Source organism: Balaenoptera physalus (genome assembly GCF_965194825.1).
Source record: "Balaenoptera physalus genome assembly, chromosome: 20".
In the NCBI taxonomy this organism is placed as follows: Eukaryota; Metazoa; Chordata; class Mammalia; order Artiodactyla; family Balaenopteridae; genus Balaenoptera; species Balaenoptera physalus.
The window spans coordinates 17,259,420-17,278,098 of NC_138901.1; the positions used below are offsets into that span (position 1 = coordinate 17,259,420).

Below are 18,679 nucleotides of genomic sequence, written 5' to 3' on the forward strand. Positions count from 1 at the left end.
GGGCCTCTCTCACTATCGCGGCCTATCTTGTTGGGAGCACAGGCTCCAGACGCGCAGGCTCAGTAGTTGTGGCTCACGGGCCTAGTTGCTCCGCGGCATGTGGGATCTTCCCAGACCAGGGCTCGAACCCGTGTCCCCTGCATTGGCAGGCAGATTCTCAACCACTGCGCCACCAGGGAAGCCCAGAACGAACTATTGATACAGGCAGCAATGTGAATGCATATAGCTAAGTGTAAGAAGCCAAACTGAAAAGGCTATATATCTTATGGTTCCATTGATTTGACATTCTGGAAAAGAAAAACCATAAGGACAGAGAACAAGTCAGTGATTGTCAGGGGTTAAAGGAAGGAGGGAGGATTTGACTACAAAGTGGCAGCATGAGGAACTGTGTTTGTTTGTCTGGTAGAACTGTTGTGTATCTTGATTGTGTTGGTGATTACACACCTCGAAGCATTTGTCAAAACACCTAGTACCATACACCAGAAAAAAATGAATTTCACTGTATGTAATTTTAAAAATAAAAAGACATTTATAACGACTACTTTGGGGAGAGTTAAAAAAAAACAAGGTGGAAATAAAATACTAGACAAGAAAACTTGGTATATGGGTGAGGTAATCAGAGTTTAAACATTTGAAGTCTTTGTTTTATGCAGGATGAAGACAGAGATATTGATTAATTTCAGGCTCTTTCATCAAGGATGCTGTTAAAAATTGAAGGTAACCGCCAGAAGAACAGAAATAAAATGCATAACTTCCAAACCAATAGAAGACATGAAAGAAGGGGAGGGGGAAGCAAATAAAAAGAGTAATAAAAACAGAACACTAGATAAGACGATATAAATAAATCCAAATATATTGGTTATCACGATAAATGAAACCAGAGGAAACACACCACCAGTGAAAAGATTATATATGTTTTAATCCAGCTGTATTTTACGTACCCAAAATATATTGACAGAGAAATCCTGCAAGAAAAGGGTTGAAGAAAAGATACGCAAAGAAAATATTAACCCAAATAAAGTTGGTAAAGAAATATTAATATCCAACAAAGTGTGAAGCCTTTAGTTAATACCTACTGTATGCAGAGCCCTGTCCTAGGCCTGTGGGGTGATATGTGAGAAAAACATGACACCTATCCTAGGGGACTGTAGTTAGGGCAGTGACCACGTAACTCTAAATTACTCTGTATAGTCAACAAAATACTTGTTCAGTAACTCTGTGCAAACCCAACAAGAGGTGATATTTCTAAGAAAGGGATAAGGGAGTGGCATACTTGGAATTTCAAACATAAAAATTATTTATTGATCAGTGTAGTGGTTGGTTTCCAAAGACACTCCCCAATGAACCACGCCTCCTGATATTGATGCCCTTATATAGTCTCTCCTCCCACAGTGGATCTGGACTGGCCCTGGGACTCATATTAATAAATAGGATGTGGCAGAAAAGAAATATGCCAATTCTGAGCCTAAGGCTTATGAAGGCTTGGAAACTTCTGCTTTCACACTCCTGGGAAGAAAGCTGACATGTAATAAGTCCTGCTGTAGAGACCATGGGAGAAGCACATGGAGAAGGAGATGCCAGAGACTACTAGGGAAAAAGAGAGGTCCAGCCATTCCAGCTGAGCCCTGACTTCCAGCTGTCCCCACCAAGGCATCAGACTTGGACACTAGCCAGATGACCTCTAGATGGCTGCAGTTCCTGCTGATGTCACGTGCAGCAGGGGAACTGCCCAGCTAACCCACGGTTGCCCAGTCAACCCACAGAACCATGAGAGATAATAAAATGGTTATCATTTTAAACCATAAAGTTTTGGGGGTAGTTTGTTATGCAGCTATTAATAACCAAAGCGATCACTTTCAATGTGTGCTGACACTGTGCTTGCTAATCATTTTCATAAACGATGTTACTTAATCCCTTCAGCAAAATTAAGAGGTATGTGTCATTAATGCCCATTTTACAAACGAAGAAACTGAAGCTTGGAAAGCATGTCTTATAGCTAATAAGAAGCAGAAGCAGGGCTTGAATCAAGGGCCCTTCTTGATTATGGACTCCACACTCCCAACCATCCCGTTATGTCGACAAATGGGGGAGTTGAAGGGTGAAAAACGTGTTTCAGAGCGAATTGCGGTGTCTGTGTCCCTCCTAGCGTGAACTCCCTTTGAGCTTTCCTTTCTTTGTCTTTTTCATCCTGTGATACTGAGGAGTGAAGCAGATTCTGGAAAGATAATCAGATAAGTAGGTGGATGATATAAGTTGGAGATTTTATTATAGTTTTGACACATTTCATAACAAGCACTAATCATCCTCAGTGTTCAGTTGTCACTTGAGAAAATGTAAATGCTACATCTGCTCACGGCCTGTCTTTTCTTCCAGACAAAAGAACATATGTTCCTAACAAGGGAGTGTGCTTTGTTCATCATCCTCAGTCCTACTAGAGAAGCCTGAGCCTTGGGACAGGTGGGGATTGGCTGAATATGTATGGGCTCTCCTGCCCCCTGTAGCCCAGGCAAGCTTCCCGGGACTCTTCTGGCCCATCCGGTGTTAGGGATCATCTTAGTCCCCATCTTAGTCTCATTGATGAGAAAACAAAGGTCCACAGGGAAGGTGTGGCTTCATCAAAAACCCATTGACAGCAAATGTCAGAGTCAGGCTGGGACCACATCTCCAGATTCCTCCTCCAGTGCTCTCTGAACTCCAAGACCCTCTGGAGTCTTCTCTCCAACTGCAAGCAGGTCCCTAGACTCCTGATGGAGGTGGCCTGAGTCCTCCAGTCTCTGGGAGTGCTGAGAATAGCCATGATCTATTGAGAACAGGATGTGGCCCAGGAGCTCAACAGACAGATGTTCAGCACCACAGACAGCTCCACTGGCCTAATTTACTTGAGAGGCTGGTTGCCCCTCGAGGCAGAGTGTCATGGGAGAGAGAAAAAAGCACTGGAATGATCTTAGAGAACACCTAGTCCAGCTCCTTGCTTTGTATGGGAGGAAACCCATGAACAGATAGAATGACTTGTCCAAGGTCACACGGCAGGTCAATACAGAGCCAGAGAGGAGGGCCAGCAGCCCTCTTCCTCACACCTCTTCAGGGCCCTCAGATACCTGATTCCCATGACTTATTAACGACACAGCCAGAGCTTGAATCACAGTTTTCAAAATTTAAATCCCTTGCCTTTGGGGATGGCAAGAAAAGAAAAGAAAAGAAAAAAAAGTAGTAAAAAGAAACTGAAAGAGCACCCGGCCCTGATGGGAAGGTCTGTGATTTGGCCTCTAACTTCAAGTCTTTGACAGGAGCTTCCTACTTCCCCAAGGTGATGTGGCATTTTAGAAACAGTTTTTTTTACCATGGCAACCTCACTCCAGGTTTCATCTCCATGGCAATTCATTGGAGTTTTTCACCCTTTTGGTAAGTACACATGTGACTGCCGATACATACATTGCAGAAAAGTTAATATAAAGCCACATTTTTAGAAGTGGAGCATCTCATTATCTAAGTCTGCAGTCAGGAGCATAACAAGGCAGGTTCCAGGGTAGACAGGGCCCATGGCATCAAGGACCCAGAGCAGTCTTTGGGGCAGGTATGCCCTCTGACTGCCATTGCAAACCTCTTCTAATCTTTACAGATCAGTGTATCTTAAGCTCACCATGGCCATAAATAATTTCTCCTTTTCTGTATCATCCCTAGTGCCCTGCTCATGACAAAGCCTCAGAGTTGCCTCTGATGGCAAGAAGTGCTACGACAAGGAGAGAGGAAGCTGATTCTCTGACTACAACCTCTGCAGTACCCCGGGAGTGACTCCTCCTGCTTCCCTTGCCCATGCACCCCAGTTTGGCGTACCCTGGAACAGTTCCCACCTTTTGTGGCAGACCTTGCTTTCCTGATCTGTGAGCTGTGAGTACCCCTTCCAACCTGACCTAATCTGCCACCTATTTTCCAGGATATCTTCATGGTTTCTAGTCCAGTGAGGGCACCCCTTATGTTTTCCTGCAATGCTATAGATTTTCTTTAATATCTGTCCCAGTGTTTATAATGACACAGAGCTGGATGGAGTGAGTATATAGTCAACCACCTCGACATAACCCTCTCTTTCCCTCTCTACTTTTAGTGTTTTGGGTAACTTTTCTTGTCAACTTATAGTCTGTTTAGTGATGGTGGTGAGTCGTTAATTTCTCACCATCATCACCAACATCTTCATCATCAGTAGCAGTACTATTTCATGACTAAGGAGTCACCATCACATTCTGCAACAAAGAAAAGTGAGAAGTGCTCCCCCAAATCTCCCCACATCCTGGACAATGGAACAGAAAAATCAAGGCATGGTTTAATTTCAAAGTTTCAATCAAAATCATAAAATGTGCCAGCTCTTCACTTTCCAAATAGCTTTTGAACTCAGATAGACTTGAATGTGGACTCTGGTTCCATTGATTCTTTTTTTTTTTTTTTTTAAAGGTTATTTGAATTTATTTATTTATTTTTGGCTGTGTTGGGTCTTTGTTTCTGTGCGAGGGCTTTCTCTAGTTGTGGCGAGCCAGGGGCCACTCTTCATCGCGATGCGCGGGCCTCTCACTGTCGCGGCCTCTCTTGTTGGGAGCACAGGCTCCAGACGCGCAGGCTCAGTAGTTGTGGCTCACGGGCCTAGTTGCTCCGCGGCATGTGGGATCTTCCCAGACCAGGGCTCGAACCCGTGTCCCCTGCATTGGCAGGCAGATTCTCAACCACTGCACCACCAGGGAAGCCCGGTTCCATTGATTCTTAACTGTGGTTTCAGAGGAATGACCTAACAGTCTGAGCCTTGTTCTCTTAAGTGGAGATGACAATAATCTCTGCCTTACAGGAATTATTAGATCTGGGTTATGAAAAAAATAGAAAGGATTATGAGATAAAATATGAAAAGTGCTTCACACCATTCCTGGCATGTGGAAGATCTTCTCTAAATGGCAATATTAGCACCTAAAAAGGGAATCATTACTATGGAATTTTATTTGTATCTGACTGAAGTGAACACTTACCCTCCTTGTGTTTTGTTTATTTGATTACATGTCTTTGATCCCTATGATGCATGACACCCCTTGAAAGCAGAGGCTGTGTCTTCAATTCAACCAAGTTTTGTGATGTTTCTAAACAGAATAAAGCATCATGCTTGGCACCACAGAAAATACACACACAGAGAAGACAGTTCTGGTCCTCGAGGGTAGTGTAGTGATGGAGCTCTATCACACCATAGAGCTGCAGGGGTAAGCAGATGCTGCCTCAGGGTAGGGACCCCACACCCCCGCCCCAGCTGCCATCTCAGAGACCTGGACACTTGCCTGGTTTGGCCTGCCCTGAGCCGGGTTCGGGGATCTGGACATCCCATGTACCTGGTAAGATCTTGATTGACAAGAGAGGATCGTGAGCTGCACTCAAGGAATGCTACTCAGAGATCCCACCAAATTCCTTGGTATAAAATATGTGACACACACATACCCACACACCCACCCCCCGACACACACCCCTTTCCCCCAACATTGGAATGCTGGATGTGGCCATTTTTTGTCTGCACCCACCACTTCTCAGGCTTCACTGTCCCATCTAAACCTCCCCTAACACTCCAGGCTGCTCTTGGTCTGCTGCTGAGTTGGGGTCTGGGGAGAGTTTGGGCAGAGCGACTCCCAGAAGCCAGCCCAGCATGGCTCTGTGTGAACTGGATTCAGACAAACAAGTGGGAAAGTAAGTGGATGTTGTGATGTAAGCCCTTCCTACTGTCCCCCATTCCAGAGGACCTCTTGCTAGTGAGAGCACAACTGACCCCAGGTATTCCATCCCTGACTCAGAGGAAGGGAAGTAGAGGGTTTGACCTAGTCCCTGAGACCCTCAATACCCAAGGGCTAGTGGCCCTGAGGAGCAGTGCAAGTGCCCGGGGCTGCAGGCCGGGCTAGACTCCAGTTCTGCTATCCCCTTGCTCACCCCAGTGCCTGCGCGGTATCTGGCCCACAGGAGATTCACAGTAGACACTGGCTGAAAGAATGAACAGGGGCAAGTCCGTTAAATGGAAACTTCGTTTCCTCTCCTATAAACAGGCTCATGGGAGAGCGTGTGCTCTTACTCACCGAGCTGTTGTGGACAGCAAACAAGAGCATGTGGAGGGAAGGCTGGAGTCACGGGCAGGGCTGAATCCTAGCTCTGCCCCTTCCTGGCTGGGTGACCTCAGACAACCTCTTAGAGCCTCAGTTACCTCACCTGTGAAATGGGAGCAGTAACGAAACCTTCCTCAGCAAGGTGGGAGCTCAGTGCTCAGCTCATTAGACACGCGATACATTATTTTTGTCCTGATTATGAGAGTGCTTTGAAACCTACAAAGTGCTTTGCAAATACGAGTTACTATTTTTCTGTCCAAGATCCCCTTTCAGAGAACCAAATATATCTTGCTGGGGAAGAGTTCACACCCTAAACAATAATAATGATAATCATAATAATTATCTTTATTGGCTGTTTATCACATGCCAGGCACTATGTCGGCTACTTTATACTCATCATCTCATGGGAGCTATGGGTACTATGGCTTCCATTCTATAGATGAGGAAACTAAGGCTCAGAGAGATTGAGTTACTTCCCCAGAGTCACAGAGCTAGGAAGCAGGGCAGCTAGGATTTCAAAGACCAGCGTCCAGGACTTCTCTTCTGAACCCAGGACCTCCAGAGATTTGGCCCCTGAATCTTGGGCAGCCCTTGTTGGAAGATCTCTCCCTGCACGGGGGTGGGGAGTGAGGAGAGGGCATTGGAGAACCAGGCTCTTTCTCTGTCCAGTGCCCGATGCCCCAGGCTCAGGATTCTGATCTAGTCCTGCCTTTCTCCTGAAGCACTATGCTTCGTGCGCTCGCTCTTTCGTAACTAAGTGTGCCCACCCCTGAGGTTTATATAAGAGAGCTCTGTAAACACATTACAGGACATCAGGGCTTCGAAAGAACTAAGATGGACTGCAAATGAGATCTCACCCTCCACCCCTTCCCTGGACCCCACTCACACTTGCTATTTTCCTCTTTGGGGCTTGAGCCTGGCTTTGTGTGCACCTGCCTGTGTGTGCATACTTGTACACATGGGTGTGCCAGTCATGGGATGGAGTGCACAAACACGCATGTTAGTACATGTCTTCATTGTCCTTTTTCTTCTTTACAGTGAGAAAATCCTGCAAAGCTTCCCCATTAAGGCTTTCCTTTTTCAGCAAATTCAGGAAACTGAACTCTTGAATCCCCTTCTCTTGCCCCAGTCGCAGATCCATTTTATTAGAGGGAAGTTCTCGTAGTGTTCGCTCCAACTTGGTCAGCCAGAAAGCAGTGTCTAAGCTGTGTCCCTGCCAAAACTCCCATTTTTCCTGTCATTTGGGTTTTACGTGAACGCCTGCAGCTCTCTGAACTCCATTCTTCAGGCCATCGGGTCAGCCGGGCTCCAGGCAGCTGTGCTACAGAGCCAGATCCCCAGGTTGCCCCAGTTGTTCAAGGCTGCTCTCACCAGGTCAAGCTGGGCTACTTGCAAGTCACCCCAAACCATCAACAGAACATTCTCCACATTGTGGGTTTAACTCTGCAAGTAGTTTCTGGCCCCTATCCTTTACTGGACTGACCTAACTGGACGAACTCTCCCAGGTCTGAGATCGGGGTGGTGGGGTGGGTGTGGCTGGGAAGATGACACATCCTAATGATGATGATTCTTTTTTTTTTTATATTTATTTATTATTTATTAATTTATTTGGCTGCGCCGGGTCTTAGTTGCCGCACGCGGGCTCTTTTAGTTGCAGCATGCATGTGGGATCTAGTTCCCCGACCAGGGTTGGAACCCGGGCCCCCCCCCGCTGCATCGGCAGCGCGGAGTCTTAACCACTGGACCACCAGGGAAGTCCCTAATGATGACGATTCTGGTTACACAGGAGGGCTCAGGAGCCAGGAGGATTCTGAATCCTTCATAATCAGTGACCATCTATGCTTTTGTTGAGATGCTGTGCCCCCCACCAACCTCGTGGGGAACTAGTCCTGGAGACATGAGTTGGTGCTCCCTATATTTCTCTTCCCAAAGCCAAGTAAGGCTTCAGCCACCTTCCTTCTCATTCACCTTCACTTCCACCCATGGCAAAAGAGAGAAGAGGGGGAGAAATCCACTAGAGCCCTCCCCACAAATCTTCCAAGCACCAGGGTGCCTGAGTGAGGTTGGCACTAGGGCTAAGGGGGATATACACAAGCTACAAAGCCCAGCTTTCTCTCCTCCTGTCCCCCACCCCCCAGTTTCAGTTCTTCCCCAGACCAGACACTTGCAGACAGCAGAGCCACTCACTCTCCCCCTTGGCTGTGAGTGCCAAGGTTCTAACTGCTTAACACGGCTTTAAGGAAATTCTGCACCTATAAGAGGTGCCAGGGTTCTGGGCAGCAGGGGGCATCTCATAATGGGAGGTTCCAAATTCCCTGAACACAGCTACATTGGAGGTCATTTGCTCCATTTTAAACATCCTGCGGCCTTCAAACCACAAAGCCCTCTCCCAAGCATACATTCCCCCCACCCAAACTCTCCTCCCCATGCTGCAAGGGCACATCTTCAGAATCTGCTCACCTACCCTCTACAAGGGTAGCATCAAGCAAGCCCTTACATGGGGTTTTGGCCCTATAATTAAAATTTCCCTCGATCTAGACCTCTGCCCACACATTAATTAAATTTTATTTGCCCACTGTCCTGATGTATTACTTTTGCTATTTTCTCCCTTTTGGACTCAAGTAACTGATTTTTTTTTTTTTCCGTCTCACGGAATAGATTCAAATTTTCCAGTGATTTAATTGATCTCACCAGCTGTCCCGCCAGCCTGCAGGACCTGCCTCCCTGGCTGTCCGCGTAGAAAACAGGACCTTTTTGCCTCCCCGGCTGCGGCTTCCGAGTGGGGTCTCAGGAGCCTGTGACCAGCCCCGACAGCTGCCCAGTCCTGAGGCCCGGCGTCCTATGACCTACCTAAAGTACTTGCTAGTAGGCTACACACCGCCCACCCCCGCCAACACCCCCCCCAACATACACACACATCCCACAGGAGTGCGGGCGGAAGCCGCGGGAAGCCCGACGGCTGTAGCTTTATTGCAAGATTTCTTCTCAAATGCGAAATCAAACCAACAAGCTCAGTGACTCGGATTCGTCAACAGCGGCGCCCCCCCGCACGCTGCTCGGAACTCGCCCCCACTCCACCCCACCTACATACACACAAAGTTCCCACGCCAGTGACCTCAGCCCCAAGTGCATCCCACAACCTCTCCCACCCGGCCCAGAACTTCCTTTCAAAGTAACAGTTAAGAAGCCCCATCCGCTACCCTCCCATCCCCCACCGCTGGACCGCACGCAGGACCGAGTCGGGTGTGGAAGTCCCTTCCCGCGCCGCCGCCTAAGGTCCCGCAGTGGCCCGGGCCCGGGCGCCCGGAGGCACGTCGCTGCCCCTCGCGCTGCCCGCCGAGAGGCGGCGGCAGAGCCCGGGGAGGGGGAACCAGGGTCCTGGGCTCCCTTCTCCGTCTTCTTCCAGCCAAGCTGCCGAGGGCGGGCCGAGGCGGCGCTCAGTACAGCCCCAGGATGGCAGCGCCCACGTCCTTGGAAGGCCGGCGCTCCTGCATCAGAAAGTTAATCATGCTCTCCGACTTGATGAGCAGGTTGCAGCCCAGGAAGAAAACGCCGAAGACCACGGTGAGCGACAACACGCAAAGCACGGCAATCTGCGCCACGCGCGTCACCCACAGGCTGCGCTCATCCGGAGCCAGCCCCGCGGGGACCCCGTCACTGGCGGACAGCGGCGCGCCCCCGGGGCAGCAGCCCAGCCACGTGCCCAGCCCGTGGCTGCGGTTCCCCACGCCGGCCCCGCCGCCGCCGCCGCCGCCCAAGCCACCCGCCGCCTCCAGGCCGCTGTGGTTCAGGAAGCTCGCGTTCATCGCCGCTCGGCGCCCGGGGTCTTGGCGCGCGGTCCGGGGCACACCGGGAGGCTCTCCGGCGTCCGCGCTCTCGGAGACGCTCGGGTCCACCTGTGTGCGTGGAGAGCAAGAGGGCGGGGGGCTGCCCGCGCGCCGCACCCCTCGGGCCGCCGGCCCCTGGGCACCTGGCGGGAAGCGGCGGCCGGGAGAAGGCAGCAACAGGCTTCGCGGGAGCTGGAGCCGCAGAGCCGAGCGCGCCCCGCGGCACCGACTGCGCTCCTCTCACTCCCCGCCGCCCCTCCCCTAGCAACGGCCCCGCCCCCTCTCCTTCCTTCCCCATCCCCCGCCCCCCAGGCCCTGCAGCGTCCGTGGGGGGCGGGAATCCCGCAACGATCGCAGCTCCCCCAGTGTCCCAAGGCTGGAAGGGGTCGGGAGATCAGGGCAGCCCCGCCCTCGGTCGGCGAAGCTCGACACCCTCGGGGCAACCTTGGTTCCAGCCGGGAAAAATCTCCCAAGGAGCCCCTTCTGGGATTTGGTGCTCTTAGCAGTTAAGTTCTTCCTGAAGTCTGCCCTAAGTCTCTTCTCCGCTCTTTACTGAAGTCGCAGGAAGCCTTCCCAGATGTCAGAGGAGTCGCAGAGACCCCTCCCCTCGCCCCAGCGTTGCCTTCCTTTTCCTCTCTCCCCTCGTCACTGGGCAGTGGCCCTGGGTGGCCGGCCGTGCCCCGCCGCTCCCACCCAGGTCCTCCCAGCCTCGCTCCCACCATGAAGGTGAGGAGTACTCTCTGCCCCCTTCCCACCTCGCCCCCAGCCCTCCCCGTTTGACATTTTCTTAATTTAAAAAATGTTATTGCGGGCTTCCCTGGTGGCGCAGTGGTTGAGAGTCTGCCTGCTAATGCAGGGGACACGGGTTCGAGCCCTGGTCTGGGAGGATCCCGCATGCCGCGGAGTGGCTGGGCCCGTGAGCCACAACTGCTGAGCCTGCGCGTCTGGAGCCTGTGCCCCGCAACGGGAGGGGCCGCGATAGTGAAAGGCCCGCGCACCGTGATGAAGAGCGGTCCCCGCACCGCGATGAAGAGTGGCCCCCACTTGCCGCAACTGGAGAAAGCCCTCGCATGAACCGAAGACCCAACACAGCCAAAAATAAATAAATAAATAAATAAAGTAGCTATAAAACACAGCTTTCTTTAAAAAAAAAAAAAAAAAAAAAAATGTTATTGCATTTTCCCCTTCCCCATTCCTTTTTACAAATACACGTCACTGTAAACTTGTTAGAAATTACCGATTAGCAAAACGCAAAAAAATCTAAAAGCTCATAATCCTACTACCCAGAGAGTGTCCATGTCACTGCCTTGGTACAAAAACTTCCTGTCCTTTTTCTATGTGTGTCTTTATATATGTATTCAGAATAGGGATGCACTGTTCATACATGCTGTTTTGTACATGCTGTTTTGTAACCCTTTGTCATTTAACAGTTTATCCTTTGGTAGTGATAAATATTCACCTACAACAGTGGTTCTGAATTGCCCAGGGGGCTTGTTAAAACCCAGACCCCCCCGGGCTCAGCCCAGAGTTTCTGAATCAGTAAGCCTGTGCATTTCAAATAAATGTCCTTGCTGCTCTTCCTAGATGCACTTTGAGAATTACTGGTCTGCACCATCATTTTTAGTGAAGGAATTGTATATTGTATTCAAACTATAGACTGTTACAATTTATTTAACCAAAGTCTCTATTTTTGGATATCTGACTTGTTTCTCTCTCTCTCCCTTTCTTTCTTTCTCCCTTCCTTCCTTCCTTCCTTCCCTTCTTTCTTTCTTCCTTCCTTCCTTCTTTTCCTTCTTCTTTCTTTCTTTCTTTCTTCCTTCCTTCCTTTCTTTCTTTCTCTTTCTTTTCTTTTTCTTTCTTTCTTTCTTTTCTTTCTTTCTTTCTTTCTTTCTTTCTTTCTTTCTTTCTTTCTTTCTTTCTTTCTTTCTTTTCTTTCTTTCTTTCTTTCTTTCTCCTTCTTTTGTCAGAAACAAGATTACCATAAAGAACCTTGTAATGAAGTCTTTGTACAGAAAGTGTAATTTTTTATTTCTATTATATTTTGAAAAATGGACCTGCAGAATCAGTAAATCTAACCAAATTGCCCCTCAGAAATGTACCAGTTTGCACACCAGCCCTGTGGAGAAAGAGCACACTGCCCCCAGTCCTGTTTATTGTCAATATTTTAAAAATCATAGTGTGAATTTAGGGGCTAGTGGATGGTTTCTCACCCTTGTATTCTTTGATTGTTGAATCAAAGGAAAGATTCAGGACTTTTTGCAATAGTCCAGGCAAAAGATGGCTGGCTGGAGACTTGGATTCCAGGGGTGGCGGTGGAAGGAGAGATAAGTGGATGGAAAGAAAGGGCTTGGCAAATTGGAGGGAGGGGATTCAGGATGCCTCCAGCACATGAGCATCCCAAAGCCACCCCCTCACTATTAGTAGAACACTAATTTGTGTGTGCGTGTGTCCTGCGAAGCTATTAAATTTCTCATTTTAAAGATGAAGAAACTAACATGCATGCACACACACACACACAGAGGAGAGATTAGGGAAAGACCCAGCTCACCTCCTCAGTCTTAAGAAAGCAGCCTGGCACAAGGGCACTCAGAGTTTTCTGGGCAGGAGTCTCCCTGTCCTGACCACCCCTCAGACCCAGGATAGAACAGGATGAGAACAGGTATCTGGCCTAGACATTTTGTCCCCTGCTTTTGACCAGCTGGGTTTCTTTAGAGAAACGCTTTTGTTGTCTTTTGTCCATCCTTTTCCTGAGACCAACCCCTGACCTTTGATATACCCTGGACTTGGAGCCCATGGCTTTGACCCCATCCAGCTGAGGTCAGTCAAGCTGTCTGCTGCACAGAAAGGTTGGGGAGGTGTGAGTGAAAGTGGGGTACAGGGGCCTGCCTACTCCAGCAAGAGGCTGTGAGGAGGCTCATGGTTGGCCTTTCCTTTATTAAGCACCTATTATATGCTCAGTGCATTAAATATATTACCTCACTGAATTCTTACAGTGGATGTCCCCTTGACATGAGGAAACAGAGACTCAGAGTGGTTATTTGACTTACTTAAGACCACACAGCTAGTTAAGCATCAGAGCCAGAATTTGAGCCGAGATCTGTCCTGTTCCAAAGCTACACTCTTTTTTTAAAAAATTTTATTGAAATATGGTTGATTTACAATGTTGTGTTAATTTCTGCTGTACTGCAAAGTGACTCAGTTATACATATATATATTTTCATATTCTTTTCCATTATGGTTTGTCACAGAATACTGAATATAGTTCCCTGTGCTATACAGTAGGACCTTGTTGATCCATCCTATATATAATAGTTTGCCTCTGCTAATCCCACACTCCCAGTCCTTTGCTCCCCTACCAACCCCTCCCTTGGCAAACACAATTCTGGTCTCTATGTCAGTGAGTCTGTTTTTGTTTTGTAGATATGTTGGTTTGTATCGTATTTTAGATTCCACATATAAGTGATATCACAAGGTATTTGTCTTTCTCTTTCTGACTTACTTTGCTTAGTATGATAATCTCTAGGTCCATCCATGTTGCTGCTAATGTCATTATTTCATTCTTTTTGATGGCTGGGTAATATTCCATTGTGTGTGTGTGTGTGTGTGTGTGTGTGTGTGTGTGTGTGTGTGTGTGTGTATAGATAGATATAGATATAGATATATCAATACTACATCCAAAGCTACACTCTTAATTATAACTGTCCCCTTTCTTCCATCATCCCTGAGCAGCTTTCTCTGGTTACCTTGCAGGAGGGGAAGATGTTGTCTATGACCTGGGAGCAGGAAGGGAGAGAGAGAACTTGGGCTTGTGGAAATAAACAAAGACCACCCAAATGAACGAGCAAAGGCTATTTATTCACAGCTTACTACAGTGGGGGAGTCAGCCACCATTACTTGGGTTTGGCAGGGACACAAAGGCAGATAGAGGAGCGGGAAAGCTTTGTAGCAGCAAAAAGGGCCGGCTTCAGGTGTGCCCCGATTGGAGGCTGCTGGCATAGAAAAGCTATAGGTGGGTTGACTAGACGAGGGGCAGCCCATGTGATTGGTTAGGGGAGCATATTTAACTTTCTCCAATTTGTACTGTGTTGAAAGTGGGGGCAAAATTAGGGAAGCTGTTGTTGATCAAGGCCTGGATGTTTGGGGCTGGTTGCTACAGGGCTTGTGGTTCGGCTTCCTGGGCTGTTGCTATAGGTAGTGGGTCAGAGCACTATTTTTATACACGGTCTGGCCATTGTATATTCAGTCTCCCAGACTCCTTCCCAGAGTTCAGGAGTGGGGGACCTGCCTGGCCGGGACTCAGCCAGATGCTCCCTCTTCAGTGCTCCCTCCTCCTGCTTTTCCCTTCTGCCCTTTCTGGAGTCACTGGTCCCAGCAAGTCTGGTTGCTATTTGATTGCATTAACTGCTTTTTTTTTTTTTTTTTTTGAGGGGGCCACTTAAGTGGCTTGTGGGATCTTAGTTTCACGACCAGGGATTTGAACCCTTGCCCTCGGCAGTGAAAGCGCAGAGTCCTAACCACAGGACTACCAGGGAAGTCCCTGCATTAACTCTTAATTCGTACAATAACCCTGAAAGAGAAGTACATTACTTATCTCTGCATCACAAATCACCCCCAAATTTAGCAAATATTTATTAGCTCACATAGTCTCTGAGGGCCAGGAAACCAGAAGCAGCTTAGCTGGGTTGTTCTGGCTCAGGGTCTCTCATGAGGCTGCAGTCAAGGGGTTGGCCAGGGCCGCAGTCACATGAAGGCTCCACTGGGGGTAGAGGATCAGCTTCTAACGTGACTCCCCAGCACAGCTATTGTCTGGAAGCCTCAGTTCCTGGCCCTGGAGACCTTCCCGTAGGGCTGCTTGAGCGTTCTAATGACATGCAGCTGGCTTGCCTTAGAGCAACTCTTGAAGAATGTGCTGGAAGGTGAGCAACCGGTGGAAGGGGGAGGGACAGAAGAGTGAGGTTGCAGAGTAGAACATGTCAGCTGTCATTGTTACTTAATCTTCACAGCGAGCCTTTCAGAGAGAAGTCAGGATCCCCATTTGACAGATGAGAAAATGGAGGCTCAGAAAGGAGAAAAATCTTGCCTGAGGTCACAGAGCTGGTAACTGGCACAGTCAGAATTTCAGCCCTTAGCTACCTTATAACCCAGCCCAAGTTTGTTCCAGCACGTTCTTTGTGCTTGGGGTGGGGGTGGGGGGCAGGGGGGAAGGGGAGTGTTTCGCTGTTAGAGAAAGACCACCCTCCCGCCAGGCCCCAGGGCTTGGGAGAGGCCTCAGGAGCTTAAGAAGGTGCCTGTCAACCGGGCTGCCTTCCCGCTCTAGAATGAGGAAGCCAGTGCCTCTGGGCCCAGCTGCCACCCACACAGGACTATTTTTTACCCTCCACCTCAGTGACAAGCCTGCATCTCCCAGCTCTGGAAAGGCCATCTGGGCAGTCTGGCTGCCCCAGGAAGAACCTCCACCCAGAGGCCGCCGTTGTCCCCGCAGCTGTTTCTAGATGAACCTTTAGCTGTCCACCATGCCTTGGCCATCCGGGGTTGGTAAGACGATTCCACCCCTAGATTCAGAGATTAATAAAACCTCCCCAATTAGTATCAGTTGCCGGATGGACCTATCTGAACCGAAATGTTTACATCTGAAGGTATTTTAAATTGTTCACCTTTCTAAAAAGGTTAATAAAGTGTTCTATGCATGAACCATTTTAATGAAGAGGTAAGAATGATTCTATTTGTGTATTCAACTGTACACACACACACACACACACACACACACACACACACAAAATGTCAGCAGATGACCATTGTACAACAGTGCACTTCAGGGATGCCCAAAAGCCCTTGAAAGGAATTTATTTTCGGAAGTGGTTTCAAACAGCTGCCCTGAGGTTCCTGTTTATGCTCTTCATTTGTTTGGCAAACTCTTCCTGGAGCAGGCAAAGGTTGCCTTCTGCCCAGGTCCTGTCCAAATGATCTCACATTTTACATTGGCAGAGGGGAAGTTAATGATTTCCTGCATCTGGTACAGAATTTAAATAAACACGGATCGCCCCGTTCAGCTTTTGCCCCTCCTCGAGAGACTTCAGGGTTGGCCCCTGCTCTGTTCACCCACACGAGGTGGAGAGCAGAGGAGCGCCACTCTTCACACCAGGGTGGCTTTGCCCAAAGCATCGGCAGAAATGCCTCGGGGGTGTCTGTGCCATAGCAGGAAGGGGGCAGTACCTGCATAAGTACTGTGCAGTGGAGAACTTGTGAGCAGGTATCACAGGTATCAGGGACTTCACACGTCACCTCCTACCACCTGTCTGATTTGTGTTTCAGAGAATACCTGGATTTTGGAGATCTGGAATCTATTTCTGCCTCTGCCCCTAATTGGCTGTGTGCCCTTTGACAAGTCACCCATCCTCTCTGGGCCTTGACTGGCTCATCTATAAATCGAGGGAGCTGAAACAGATCATCTTCAATAAAACTTTATTTATAAAAACAGGGAGTGGGCCATTTGGATCATGGTTTGCCTTCCTCCACCCTCTGTTTCCTGGAAGGTGGGGGAGGGGACGTGCAGAGAGCATGGAGCCCAAGATCTGTGCCTGGTCTGCACCTAAACCACTACTTGGGCCTCCCTTACCCCATATATAAGATGAGAAGCATGGTTAATATCTTCATTCCCCAAACTGTGCTTTCTGGATCAGCAGTTCCGTGAGGTCTGTACAGAAGTGGCACTGACCTTAACAGATTTCTCAACTACAGGACTTCTCAGGGCCTTTAGTATGTTGATGATGTGCATTGTAAATTTCCTGGGGGGGGCGGGGTTGCAGGATGCGGTGTGTAACAATGGGATTCTTTTTCCCTACCCACCTACTAATATTTTTTGCCACTGTGTACCACTCAGCACAGTTAGGAAAATGCCCTGTAACCTCCCTAAAGCCTCTGTTTCCTTCCCTGCAGAACAGGGGTGATAATGGTTTCTGCCTCCTAGAATTGTTGGGAAGGGTAAATGAGGTAATGCCTGGAAACAAGCCTGGCACAGGGCCTGGCACAGAGTAAGTGTTCAATAAATGCTGGCAGTGATTATTTATAATGAGGTTCTTCCTTTCCAGCTCTGACATTCTGCACTTCCAACGGCAGGCAGCGTGTAATTAGACCCCAAAGCATCTGGCTTCTCGAGCCGAAAGAACAAGCCTGGAGGAAGGAAAAAGGAAGAGAAATATCCTTCTGGGTTGCCCATTTGGCAGCCAGTCGTCACAACAGGGGAATGTAGCAAAATGCCAACCCCTAATGACAAGGCTCAGGGGAGCTGGTGATTCCCTGTTTAGCTCAGACGCTGTGGGGAATATCGGAAACTGCGGAGAGGAAAGGGCTAGGACCAGTGCTGCTTTGGGGTCAAGCAGAAGAACCCCACAGCATCCCAAGTGGGTCAGCCTCCCTTTCTCACTGTCCGGGCACAGTGATCTTGGCCATTTACAGGTCTGTGTGATGTGCTGGGGGAACAGTGACAGGAGTGCTGAGTCAGAAAAGGTAAACAGGAAAATGCAGACAAGGGCAGGAAGAGCAATCCACGGAGGAAGCAGCATCTGCTGTGGCTCTGAAGCCTGGGGAAGCACAGGGCTGTAGTCACAGGGACCCAGGGGTGGGGCGGCAGTGCGGAGGAGTGTCAAAAGAGAAGGCTGAAGAGTGGGCGGGGAAGTCAGCGGAGAAGCATTTACATTCCCCTGGATTAAAAAGGAAAACAAACTCTTCTCTGTAGTTTTTAAAAATTTGACAATGAACATGTATAGCTCTTATAAGAAGAAAAATAATGTTTTTGAGAAAGGAAAATGATGACCCTTGCAACAATGTAGAGATCACTCTGGATGCTACTGCAGTTGACCAGACAAAAGGTAATCATGAGCAATTCCACTCGCAGGTGTATATTCCCAAAGAATTGGAAATGTACAAATACACATACATGCGTGTTCACAGCAGCACTATTCATAATAGCTGAAAGGTGGAAACGGCCAAATGTCCATCCACAGATGAATGGACAGACAACACGTGGTATAGCCATTCAAATGGGATATTATTCATAAAAAGGAACGAAGGACTGATACACGCTACAACGTGGATGAACCTCAAAAGCTTTAGGCTAAGCACAAGCAGCTGGACACAAAAGGTCACATACTGTATGATTTCATTTATATGAAATATCCAGAATAGGTAAATCCATAGAAACAAAAATGCAGATTAGTGGTTGCCCGGAGCTGGGGTAGAAGGAATGAGGAGCAACAGCTTAAAGGGTGTGAGAGAAAGTCCCAGCAGTCAGAACGCTGAAATCTCCCAGAGTCTGGCAATAAGCCCTCTTTATAGCTTAAGCTACCTCGAGCTGACGCTCACTTATACAAAAGAGTCGTATCTAATTCACCTGATACCATTCCATAAGCCTCTTTGCCAAAGTTCTTAAATCAAGAATAAAGTCACCAGGGACTTCCCTGGTGGTCCAGTGGCTAAGACTCCGCGCTACCAACGCAGGGGGCCCGGGTTCCATCCCTGGTCAGGGAACTAGATCCACATGCTGGCAACTAAGAGTTTGCATGCCGCAGCAAAGATCCCATACGTGGCAATGAAGATCCTGCGTGCTGCAACTAAGACCCGGTGCAGCCAAATAAATAAATAAATAAATATATGAAAAAAGAATAAAATCACCTACGGGTGGGGGGAGGAGGAATTGGATAAAGGTGGTGAAAAGGTGCAAACTTCCAGTTATAAGATAAA

The 18,679-nt window shown here is 48.6% G+C and overlaps 3 protein-coding genes across 4 annotated transcripts in view; 2 read left to right on the plus strand and 1 right to left on the minus strand.

Moving 5' to 3' along the window:
• The window catches only part of GOSR2 (golgi SNAP receptor complex member 2), a 39,803-nt gene extending 35,990 nt beyond the window's left edge, over positions 1-3,813 (plus strand). Inside the window, exon 7 of the transcript XR_014257864.1 lies at positions 3,682-3,813. The gene's annotated coding sequence lies outside the window, so the exon portion shown is untranslated. The remainder of the gene's footprint in view (positions 1-3,681) is intronic.
• LYZL6 (lysozyme like 6) overlaps positions 3,763-18,679 on the plus strand; it is a 35,667-nt gene continuing 20,750 nt past the window's right edge. Inside the window, exon 1 of one of the 2 annotated variants that reach the window (XM_082443200.1) lies at positions 3,763-3,888. The gene's annotated coding sequence lies outside the window, so the exon portion shown is untranslated. Of the gene's footprint in view, positions 3,889-9,575; positions 9,678-18,679 lie in introns of those variants that run through there. The other variant, XM_082443199.1, reaches the window with a different exon arrangement.
• RPRML (reprimo like) lies at positions 9,043-10,492 on the minus strand. Its single transcript, XM_082443207.1, has one exon. It carries the CDS (start codon positions 9,917-9,919, stop codon positions 9,551-9,553), a length of 369 nt encoding a protein of 122 aa, XP_082299333.1. The 5' UTR covers positions 9,920-10,492; the 3' UTR covers positions 9,043-9,550.